Genomic DNA, 12,745 nt, shown 5'->3' with positions numbered 1-12,745 from the left:
CAAAAAATGAGCAGTCAAATAATATTATACACTTTTTTAGAAAAACAAATTGACAGCCATTAATTACAAATATATATATATAGTTAATTTCATTTCTTTATAATTCAAAACTAGGTAATTAGTTGATTATTTATTGTGGGTGGTGTGTAATTATAATAGTATATATGGTTAAAGTACAAAATTGTAGATTACAATAGTTGTTGAACTATTAACCTACTCGAAAGGTTGCATTTGAGATTACTGTAACTTTTAAAATAAATGTCAACAATTGTTATAAAATGATGTAAAATTGCAATGGATAACTATTTTAACAATAATAATTAAGGATATAACAACATTTTAAAAAAATTGTAAATATAGCAAAACTATCACTAATAGACTTGTATCGCTGATAGATTTCATATAGTACCAATATTTGCAACATGATCTATCAGTAATAGACTTATATCATTGATAGAATTTGACAAATTTTGCTATATTTGTAAATTTTTTAAAATTGTGTTATATACTCAATTAATTTAAAATATAGCAGTGTACTAATGTCCCGTAAATGTCAATTTTTGCCGGACGAATTTGGTTCTAGGTGTTTGAAAAATGAATCTTAACTTATCATTTTTCCAAATAGTATAGAATATATGATATTATTTTATTTATAATTTATACTATTAAATAATTACTTTAAATTATTTTAAATGATAAAATCAAAACTTATTTGATTGAAAATTACATTTGTTTTCTGAAGAATGTAAAAGCAGTATATAACTTGAAATTTTAATGCATTTAATCATAAAATATATTTTACCAAACACAGTGGGGCCAAACAATCCATTGAATTTTGAAAATTAAATCTAATTATTTATGAAAAAAATGTTTTCCATTAATGATTTTTCTTTAAAGAATAAGTTTAAATTTTAAACACTTACATGTCTATATGTTTAGTTAGATTTTTAGAGTCTTTATGTACATGAATATAATAATTTTGTTTAATTATTTTTTAAAAATTAGTTACTGTAATTTTTTTAAAATATATTATTTTCCATAATTTCATTTTTTAAAGTAAATTTTAAAAAGTTACCAATACCTTAAACTTTTTTAAATAATTTTTTTAAAAAAATTTAAACACTTTAAAAGGTAATCCAAATTTACCTTTTGTTTTTTTACTTTCAACTGCAACGTGTTTGTGAAAAAAAAATGGATAGAATAAAAATGTTGCACAAGATAGTAATACGATTATTGACAAATAAAATAACTTAATATCAAACAATGATAGTCTAATTAGGTGCAATATCACATACATATAGTAGATTGTTTATCTAGTGGAAAGAAATTTCACTGTACAAAGAGTTTAACAATTATAGTAAAATACTTGTCCAATAGACTTTCTTTCTGGTGATTCAAGTATCACTTACACTTAGTTACAACTTAGCCGTCTCTCCCAAAGTTTGAGATCCTCACACTCCTACAATGATAGTTTTTCTAACTTTCCATGAGAATCTCTAAATATGTACTTACGCTCCCTCCCCAAGTGTGTGAGATCTTCTCATCTCCAATTCCATAAGCAAACTTTTTTTCAAGCTTTAATTGAGCTTCCTTCTCGATAGAACTTTAAAAGTTCATTTTTCGACTACTTGATGTAATTTGATACACACACAATAATTCATCCAAGACTCATTGACAAGCTTGAACAAAAACATGATTTGAAAAGATGAAGTTTTTTTAATCAAAATATACGAAAGTTAAGGACTTATACAATTTGTAAGCTTAAAATTGTCAATGCATTCACTTTTCTAATAAGGAGGCACTATATTTTTCAACATACAATATGGACGTCGAGATAAGTGACATTGGAAAAAAAAGCTTCTTTTGACGCCATATAAGCTTCGTTGGAAAAAGTTGACAATTTCGATGCGACATAAGACGACGTCAGTATAAGGTAATTAAATAAAAAAAATTATAAAACCTCTCTCGACATCAGGCTTGGTGTAGATTAACAATTTCACTTTCGTCCATCGCCCCCTCGCTGCCGATAAGCCATTGTTCTTTTTTTTTTTTCCTCTTTATTTTGCTTTAGGGATTAACTGTTTTTGTATTTTCTATTGTCAATGGCCTCTTGATGTGTTATTCTACTTGTCCTCGCTACCGCCTACCTTGTTGTACCACCTCCATCTGTCGTCACTGCGTGCTTTATCTCTTTGTTCTTTGAACTTATTTATGTACTTTTTTAAAATTTTGCCCTAAAACTTTTTGTTCTTTGAAATTTGGATGCTAATTTGGATACTTGAAAGTTGAATGTAAGATGTTTTAATTGTTTGAACTATTATTTTTCATGCTGAAATGAAGAAAATAGGATATGTTTTTTGTTGCTAAATGGAAGATATTTTTTTATAAAAAAAATAGAGGATCTTCCAATACATCGTATATATGGCGTCGAGAGATGTATAGGATCTCCCAACAAATTTTTGTCGACCCCAGTCTCAACAGCGATTTATTTGTTGGGAGAGGATTTTCCAACGCTTTTTCGTATAACTCCTAACGTTGTTGTGCCTTAATGAACAAAACCACGATAAATAAATAAATAAATATTTATTTATTTATTGCGATTAAAAAAGCCTTTTGTTTTAGAAGTGTTGCTTTGTTTTATAGTTTGGGGTCCTTTGGTCTACTTTTCAAGTTTCATGGCTAGTAAAGCGCCTAGAACTCAATTTGAAGGATTAAATACGTTAGAACTCAAGCTCAAAAACAAAAATTAAAACACATACCATATGCAGCTCAAACTCACCTTGGATTGTGGTTGATGTTGATCCCGTATTCTCAAACTCACCTTGGATTGTTGTTGACGTTGATCACGTATTTCCCAAGGACCACCACCAATATCTTCTCTACACTATCCTCTAAATTTAGAACTAGATTGGGGATCAAAATTTTGATCAAATTGATCGGGTTTTAGAGTGAGAGATACAAACAAGTAAGTTTTTATCTAATTTCACAAGATTCATAGTCATTTTAATTAATTAACTTCATTAATCTTCACATATATATATATATATATATAGTCAACCTTCATGTAAACTAATATCACATATTAATTTAACACTTACCAACATAAATAAAGTGTAATTTATGGAGTTTTGAGAGATTAGCAACTCATCAACCTACGTAAGCTTAATCATCATTCAATTCATTGTTGGAAATCTCCACTAATTTAGTCCACTTCCAAAATCCAAACTTCCAACATTTTATTTAATTTAAATAATTTCACTATTAATTAAATCTAACTAATTCATATAAAGTATTTTATTTAATTGATATAATTTTTCTTGCAATTTATAATTGTTAGCTATATCGAATATTATTAACGACTTCTTCTCGCTAATAATTTGAACAATTCAAACTTATCGATCACAATGTTCTAAGTTTAATTTTTTAAGGATCTAATGAGGGACTTAATAGATTTGAATATCATAAGCTTCAACGATCCGAGATTAATTGGTTAAGCTCTTTTAACCTAGCTAATCAACATTGGTTAACTAACATGACTATCCACTATAGCACGTAGCTGCACTATCCTCACTGTAGATGTATATTTTTGTCTCACCTTATATAACCATGATTAGTAAGTCAAACATTCACAGGTTCTTCGTCATTTCTGCTAGGTCAAAATATCATTTTCAATATTACATCTTGTTCCTTAAGTCTTTGTTGATTCTTTGATGAACAATTTTTTTATGGTTCATCATTAAACCGAATCCCTCTCGAAGCAATGAGAGGACATGATCATTGTTCAAAACCGGAAGTCAACAATACTTAAGGGAACAACTCTTCTACTATTCTTAGAAGCGAACAAGAAGCGAGTTCCATCTTGCACCCTATGTCTTTAACTATCCACCTAGTTTTACTCTTGAAATGGGAGGTCTATTAGGTTATCTCTGTTGAGCTACCCCACTTTTGTAGATCTAAGGACGATAATCTCAAGTAAATAGAAGTTCATAGTTAGTTCAAAATTAAGATCAAGTTACCTAGGTTCATCAAAATTGAAACAACCAGTTTTACATGGTAAACAATGTTTATAATGTAAAAGCGACTATTTTATAGTCTGATCTTATGTAAACTCTTTTACATAGGATGCTCACACTGACATGTCTCTACATGAGCAATTTAGGATCACACCAGTTGTACTAAATATAAATTTGGCCATATCCATAGTGTCTTCAAAATAAAGTGCTCAAACTTGATCCACATTTATGCCACTACGTAAAGTTCACATACCCATATTATGGTCAAGAAACCTTAGTTTATTGAATTCAGAGTCTCTATCAAGCAAGTCTTTTATTCAAAAACAAATTATTGAACGAGGCCCAAATAACAATTTCAATGAATAATATAAAATAGTTTAACACAACATTGATAAATAATGAGTTTTAGAACATATAATCCAAACATTCAGACATAGATAACACTTGTGGTGGTTTGTATGCAATAAGTTAAGCTAAGTAATAAGTTGTAAGCTGAAATGGAGAATGGCATCATGGATTCTCTCTAATCTTGAGTTTGAAAATTAGATTGAAACAAATGTGGCATTATGGTTAGGTTTTTTTTTCTTCTTCTCTCTTGTTTTGAGAATATGAAAAATATGATGAATTAATGAGAAACAAAAGTGGAATGGGTAATACATGTTTGGACTTTTCTCTACATATAAGGAGGAAGCGAAACGGGAGTTAAATCAACCCAAAACACTCCATTCTCACAGGATACTCCCTAGTTGCTAAAAAATGAGCAGTTGAGTTAAAGTAGATTCCTTTAAACTGTACAATTTCAAGCCACTCACTAATCTCCTCTAAAATGATCATAGATGAAGATTTAGTGAGAAGATTGTTGATGAGAGCATTGAATAAGTAGCTGCAAATCAAGATTAGGAAACGAAAACCATGGGCAGCGATTATGTTTAATCCGGTGGAAAAAAACACATCCAAGCTTAAGTGTTTCGCCAACACCCCTTGGAGAAAACCAACGCCATTTGGCCATTAGAATCTCTTAAAATACTTCCAAAGCCTAGTTTTCTTTGGTCTCAACGTATCAAGATACAACTTCAAAATACCATCCACCACCACCAGCCTACTCCAAAACTCAAAACTCTGCTGTAGGACCAGCTTAATGCTATTTGTAATTTCAATGATAAATACAAATGAATCCTAAGATTGTAATTTCAATAATAAAAAATGTAAGCTACATACTAAATGATATATATATATATATAGTTATATTTATTTTTACCAATAAAATACTGCTTTATATGATAAATAATTAAATTGAGTTCGCACTAGGAAGTTGAAAAAGAAGAAAAAGAAGAAATTTTTTGTAAAAAAGAGTCAAAATAAGACATTTGCAAGTAAAGATTCTGAGTTGGAAGCAATTAAACAAAAGATAAAACTAATATCCACGTGTCATGATCTGATGCGTTGTAGCACTAGAAGTTGCTCGAACTTTAACGATCCAACCCGTATAAATACCGCCATCTTCTTCTTCCTCAACTCACTCCATCGTGTGTTTTCTGTGTGAGAACATCATTTCATTCTCAAGAGGCCGTTCTGTGCTTCTTCATTCATTTCCCTTTCTCTTTTCATACCATTCCTTTTAAAGGAACGCTCTTCTTCTTCTTCTTCTTCTTCTTCTTCTTCTTCTTCTTCTTCTTCTTCTTCTTCTTCTTCTTCTTCTCAGTTTCCGGCCAGGACACCGGAATCTCTCTTCCTAATACCTAACTGGTGAGTCTTCTGTTCGAGTTTTTGGTGTTGTGTTTTTCCCTTTTTTTGTTTCGATCTTCTGCCTTCCTGTAGTGTTGGTTGAACATGTGGATTTGGAACGGTTTTGCAAAGAAATTCGCTGTTCTTGCTCTGTTCGGATTTTGAAGGATTTCAAAACTATGGACGTAAATTTGTTGTTCATCTTTTGTTTATGAGCCGGGGGTTCTGCGTTTGATTCTAAATTTTTGAGTTCGAATCGAGCTTCGGCCAGCTGAGAGTAGTTAGTGAGTTGGATCTATGCAAGGATCCCCTTCTTGGATCTTGGCTCAGATCTACTTCCCTCTCTGCTTCTTCGTTTCCTCTTAGTTCCTTGCAGATGGCGACGATTTTTTGGTTTTTAGTTTTGATTATTCATGGAGATAATCAGAACATGAACGATTCCGCGTGTTGATGGCAGTGGAATGAATTAAGAAATCTAGCTTAAAACTAACTCGAAAGAGAAAACACGGAATTAATAATAATTAGGTACGAAAATGGATGAGTTGGAGAGATTCAATTGAACTTTGACGGCTTCTTGATTCTATTTTCCGTATCTGTATTGTTCTTTCTACATTTTGGCGTCACTTTCTTCCAAAGGTGAATTTTAATGTTTTTCTCTCTTATCAATTTGCTTGTATCAATGAATATTCCGTGTAATATTTTTTAAAACCATTTTTTAACATATATATATATACATACATATATATTTCCCTTCACGGTTGGGAAATCGGAGAAGACAAGCAAAGGTTTAGTCGTTTCCCTTCACACGGCGGTGAAGAAAGAAAAGAAAAAAAGAAAAAAGAAAAAAGAAATCCGTGTCTTCTTTTTCTTTTCCTTCTTCTTTCCTGACCTTTTTCTCTCATATATTCCTTCCACTTGTATTCTCTCTGCCATATTATTTCAAATTTAATATTCTCTTACATTTTTTTTAAAAAAATTGGTTACCTAAATACAACTCTTTTTTCTCTATATTTTTTTATTATGCTAATATATTCCCAAATAGAGCTTAAATTGATGAAATCTTTCAATTAATTGAAAATTATATTTCTTTATTGTTGACTGTTTGATTGTCGTAAACCAGTTTGATTCTTCTTGAAAAATATAAGTTGATGCTAAGCAACGAATCCAGAACTCCAAAAAGGGTAATAATTGGTCTTAATTTCACTTTGTTATATCTTAATTAACTGAATCTAATCTCTTAGTTTCCTTTCCCCAACATTGGTACGGTTGTATTTACTCCTATTCTTTCTAGTCTACTTGATTTCCCCGTGGTTTTGTAAAAAATGCCAAGGCCAGCTTCGTTACAGCTTTTGAGGTGGATTTCTTCTCCCCCATGGAAGTCATATGGTTCTCTTCATCCGGAAAACATAGGATTTCGCCCTAATTGTAGAAACTTCGGTTCTCTTCTAAAGTTCAAACGCTTAGGTTGATGTTAGTGGATGTCCAACAAAGTGGCGATCTCCATTTTATCGTCCGAATTTCTTGTTTATAAGAGCTTAAACTTTTATTTGGTATTTTTGATATTTTGTTTCTACGCTTTCTGATTGGTTGATAATGTTTTTTTGTTTGTTTTAATCTTGTTCAGCAACTGTTCGGTGCTCAACCATGACGGTCACACCGAAGATTACTGTCAACGATGGCAACTTGGTGGTTCACGGGAAGACCATACTGACTGGGGTTCCTGACAACATTGTGCTGACCCCAGGATCTGGCCTTGGACTCGTTGCTGGCGCTTTCATTGGTGCCACTGCTTCGAACAGTAAAAGTCTACATGTTTTCCCAGTCGGTGTTTTAGAGTAAGTAAAAGTAAAAGACCCTCTTGGTAGGATTTCAAAATTTACAGTATAAACAGAAATAAAACGACAAATGGCAAGTGATTGATATTTACCATTCTATATAATAGCTCGTGAAGATTTACTTTTGTCAATTACTGGATGGGTTTGAATTATCTTTGATCCCTGAGTTGGGTTGATTCTAAATCATACGATTTTTGTTGAGATGAATTAGTTGAATGAATTGGATGGTTATGAAATATTCTAATTTTCCCCTCATCTCGTATCAGGGGTACTCGCTTCCTTTGTTGTTTCCGTTTCAAGTTATGGTGGATGACTCAAAGAATGGGAACATCTGGGAGAGACATCCCTTTCGAGACACAGTTCCTGCTGATGGAGAGCCAGGGTAACGATGGGGAGGATCCTGATAATTCTTCGACCATCTACACCGTCTTCCTTCCTCTCCTTGAGGGTCAGTTCCGTGCTGCTCTGCAAGGAAATGAAAAGAATGAGATGGAGATTTGCCTCGAGAGTGGTGAGTAGAATCATGATCAGACAATTATCATCTGCTGTAGGATGCACACACACCCTGCTGTCCTATTTATTTGGCCCATCACTTCTTTCCATAGTTCCATCCTGGTGGTCGGTAATGAAGAAGATAGTTAATCTGTTGGGGTGGAGATGTCACTAATGTGAACCAACCTTGCTGGAGAAATCTTTTAATTACCATCACTGGAATGAATCAAATTAATGGAGTTTAATAGCACTTGGAGGAGAATATAGGAAGGAATCAAGTTCCATAGAAACGAAACGACTTGTTTTTGTTGGTGTTTGAATTGGTTTTGCAGGAGATAACACTGTTGAGACCAACCAAGGACTTTCTCTTGTCTATATGCATGCTGGGACAAATCCCTTTGAAGTTATCACTCAAGCAGTGAAGTAAGTTTCCAAATTGAGTTGCACATTTTTGCTCCTAATTCCTTCAAGTGTGCACTTGGGTTTTTGCCTTTTTACACACGTGTAATCATGATGGGTATCTGTGCTAACTTCATTAAAATTTAAATGATGGTGACAGGGCTGTTGAAAAGCATACGCAAACTTTTCTACATAGAGAGAAGAAAAAGGTATAATTTTTTATTTTTTTTGTTTTGACAACTATAATGTTAACTAAGCTTTACTAATTTTGTTTTGACAACTATAATGTTAACTAAACTTTACTCATTTTAGAGTCTTAATTGTGTTGTACTGTCTTTTTCAGTTACCTTCCTTCCTTGACTGGTTTGGTTGGTGTACTTGGGATGCTTTTTACACTGATGTCACTGCTGAGGGTGTTGTGGAAGGCCTCCAAAGGTGATAAAATTTGTTGTGATATAGCAGTTCCATTGTTTCATCTTAATACTTCTGTACCGATGATGTTTAATACTATTTTTTTTTTATAAAAAAGATTAAATTAAATTGCTAACATTGTGGTGTTTGCAGCCTTTCAGATGGAGGGGCACCTCCAAAATTCTTAATCATAGATGATGGTTGGCAACAGATAGAAGCCAAACCAAAAGATGCTGATTGTGTTGTACAAGAGGGAGCACAGTAAGACAATTTCCTCTTATTAACCAATTTCATTGTTATTTTTGTATTAAACTTATGAGCATATCTTGCTGAGTCTAAATGGGGCCGTTTATTATGAATTGTGATCATCTTAGTTTAGCACTGGACCGTTTTATGTGGGGAATAATAAAAATAGATAAATTATGTGATCCTTCTAATACTTTTATATTACCCTTGTGTACATCTCCCATATTATATGCTACCTTCTTCTTTTGCCTCTTAAGCTAAAAGTTCCTATAGCAATATGTTTCCTCAACTATTCCAATATTAGATGTAAGATATCTTGGCATATTTCCATCTGCTACCAGATGAATTGAAAGCTTTTTCTTTATATCATGTGTTGTCTACATTATGAATCAAGTTAGACTCAATCATTCAAGAAATTGATTGCTTAATCACTTGATGCCACTTTTTTTTATAGGTTTGCAAGTAGGCTGTCTGGAATAAAAGAAAATCATAAGTTTCAGAAAAATGGGAATAACTATGATCAGGTCCCAGGCCTAAAGGTGGTTGTTGATGACGCCAAGAAACAACACAAAGTGAAGTAAGTGTTTCAATTACTAAAGTAGACAGATTCAACTTTCTGTTAGGTTACAAACTTGAATTAGATATATTGCATTTTATCTTTCAAGGAAAATGTCTAATTCTAACCCATATATAATGCAGATTTGTGTATGCATGGCATGCTTTGGCTGGTTATTGGGGTGGAGTGAAACCAGCAAGTCCAGGCATGGAGCATTATGATTCTGCTTTGGCGTACCCGGTCCAGTCGCCGGGTATGTTGGGCAACCAACCAGACATAGTTGTAGACAGCTTGGCTGTTCATGGCATTGGCCTTGTGCATCCAAAGAAAGTCTTTAATTTTTATAACGAGCTCCATTCCTACTTGGCTTCCTGCGGTATTGACGGCGTGAAGGTTGATGTGCAAAACATTATTGAGACCCTCGGTGCTGGTCATGGTGGCAGGGTTACACTTACTCGTAGCTACCATCAGGCTCTTGAAGCTTCGATTGCTCGTAACTTTTCTGACAATGGATGCATTGCTTGTATGTGCCACAACACCGACAGTCTCTACAGCGCCAAACAGACTGCGGTCGTGAGAGCTTCTGATGATTATTACCCTCGTGATCCTGCCTCCCACACCATTCATATTTCTTCTGTGGCTTACAATTCTCTTTTCCTTGGAGAGTTCATGCAGCCTGACTGGGATATGTTCCATGTGAGAAACTTTTTCCACTTGTGTTCACTCTCTTTTGTTCTGATTTCATTAACTAAGTCGATATTGTTAGTCCATATGAATTGTCGATATAGATAACCCATCCCATAGATAATACATTTTAGTGAGGATTAGTATTTGTCAAACCGGCATGTCTAAACATGAATACAACAACCGCATGAATAGTGTGTTTGGCCATAGGAGAAGAGAAACTAGAAAGTATGGAGGTGAGCTATTCAACCCTTACACATAAACTAACGTATCCGATCTTTGCTTTGCTTTTTAGAGTTTACATCCGACAGCAGAGTATCATGGTGCTGCTCGTGCAATTGGCGGATGTGCAATTTATGTCAGGTAGTTTATGTCCATGGCGTGTTTGTCTGCTTTCAGTAAGTATATGCTAATAATAGGAATGACCGACTTTGTACAATTTATCACAGTGACAAACCAGGCAACCACAACTTTGACCTGTTGAAGAAACTAGTCCTTCCCGATGGATCAGTTCTTCGTGCACAGTTACCTGGACGACCGACACGTGACTCTTTGTTCAACGATCCAGCTAGAGATGGCACCAGGTTTGTTGTAAATTCACTTTTTTGGCATTGTCTACTCTATTCACCTCCCATAGTAGGCTGTTGTTGATAATCAATTGTTTTTACCCTTTTGCAGCCTGCTCAAAATTTGGAATATGAACAAATGCTCTGGTGTTGTTGGAGTATTCAATTGCCAAGGTGCCGGCTGGTGCAGGATCACAAAGAAGACTCGCATTCACGATGAGTCTCCGGGTACCCTAACTACCTCTGTCCGTGCAGCTGATGTTGATGCTATTTCACAAGTTGCAGGTGCCGATTGGAAGGGTGATACTATCGTTTATGCCTATCGATCAGGTACATGGATATATCACTCTTTATAACCAAGATTCATGATGGGTTTTCTTGTGTTAGTTAGAAATAGGAAAAGAAATTCTAACAAAAGGAATTTGATTTGTTTTTCAGGAGATTTGACTCGATTGCCAAAAGGTGCTTCAGTTCCTGTTACCCTCAAAGTTTTAGAATACGATCTTTTCCATATTTCTCCTCTGAAGGTATGTACCTCCTCCACTCCCATCCTTCATTTTCTTCTTTGTTTATCAACTTGTTTTGTGGATTCACTATAATGTTCTTTTGGTCTATAGGACATCACCTCAAACATCTCGTTTGCCCCAATCGGTCTAGTTGACATGTTCAACATCGGCGGTGCTGTCGAGCAAGTCGATATCCAAGTGGTCGAACCAATACCAGAGTTCGATGGTGAAGTTGCTTCTGAGCTAACATGTTCTCTCCCTGATGATCGACCTCCAACGGCCACTATCACCATGAAAGCCCGAGGATGCGGAAGGTTCGGTTTATACTCGTCCCAACGGCCTCTGAAATGTAGTGTGGACAAGGTGGGTACGGACTTTGTGTACGACGATGTGACAGGGTTAGTGACCTTCGAAATTCCTATCCCAACAGAGGAGATGTATAGATGGAACATTGAAATTGAAGTTTAGGTGAATGTTGTATGTTTAAATTTCATTCGACCATATCATTTAATAATATGGCTGGGAGATATATATATATATATATATATATATATATATATATATATGGTAGTCAAGAGGAGGAATTTAATTAGGATTGAGTGTGTACTGTGGGGGCCATAAATTTAAATCTAAGGGTGTAATGTAGCAGCCAACATCTGTCATTAATGTTGTAATCTAATTCTCTATTCATGTCATAATAAATATGTTTTTCTGATTTCTTTCTTCACAATTTCCCTTCCAACTACTGGCATCTCTCTATTTCTTGGCCTCCGCTTGGCCCATATGTTTTTTCTCATCATCTCATTCACTGGAATGCCCACAAATGGAGCACAATCAATGTATTTAAGTATAATTTGAACTAAATTAAAATGTGTTTAGGGTCAATTTTTATGTTTATTTATGAAAAATGCCACTTGGAAAGGTTTAATTAGGGTAAGCAAAGTTTTACTTTTCTTTTTAATAAACTGTTACTGACTTGGAATTATTACATTGAATTGAAACATGTTTGAGTTATTGCTAGAGCATCTTTAGATTAACTTTTTAAATCTTTTTTTTAAATAAAAAAGAAGGTTGATCAGAACGAAGTTTTAGTGTTTGTGAGTTAGTTCATTTACAAGTTGTAAATGAGGAATGATTACAATTATGCAAGAAAAGAAGCCAAAATGATATGTTCTACCCATTCAACCTTTGCTATTTAGCTAAAAATCACTATTAGTCTTTTTTTTTAAGGTCTATTTGATAAACTCATTTTCTAAAAAAATGTGTTTGATAATTATTCTCGTTTTTCATTCTTAAAATTTAAAAATTCTAC

The 12,745-nt window shown here is 33.8% G+C and overlaps 1 protein-coding gene across 2 annotated transcripts; it reads left to right on the top strand.

The window, feature by feature from the left end:
- The first annotated feature begins 5,531 nt into the window (after nt 1–5,531).
- On the top strand, nt 5,532–12,163 carry AGA2 (probable galactinol--sucrose galactosyltransferase 2-like). Of its 2 annotated transcripts, none has more exon segments than NM_001280742.2 (14): nt 5,532–5,759; nt 7,363–7,573; nt 7,840–8,084; nt 8,398–8,488; nt 8,625–8,673; nt 8,808–8,899; nt 9,029–9,136; nt 9,576–9,698; nt 9,821–10,373; nt 10,657–10,724; nt 10,811–10,945; nt 11,040–11,257; nt 11,366–11,454; nt 11,545–12,147. In NM_001280742.2, coding segments are annotated over 13 exon segments (2,319 nt in total). In that variant the 5' UTR covers nt 5,532–5,759; nt 7,363–7,382; the 3' UTR covers nt 11,902–12,147.
- Nucleotides 12,164–12,745: the final 582 nt, after the last annotated feature.

This window comes from Cucumis sativus, chromosome 4 (assembly GCF_000004075.3).
Source record: "Cucumis sativus cultivar 9930 chromosome 4, Cucumber_9930_V3, whole genome shotgun sequence".
Taxonomy (NCBI): domain Eukaryota; kingdom Viridiplantae; phylum Streptophyta; class Magnoliopsida; order Cucurbitales; family Cucurbitaceae; genus Cucumis; species Cucumis sativus.
Note: the sequence above shows the minus strand (reverse complement) of the source record. Positions and strands in the feature narration are given on the sequence as shown.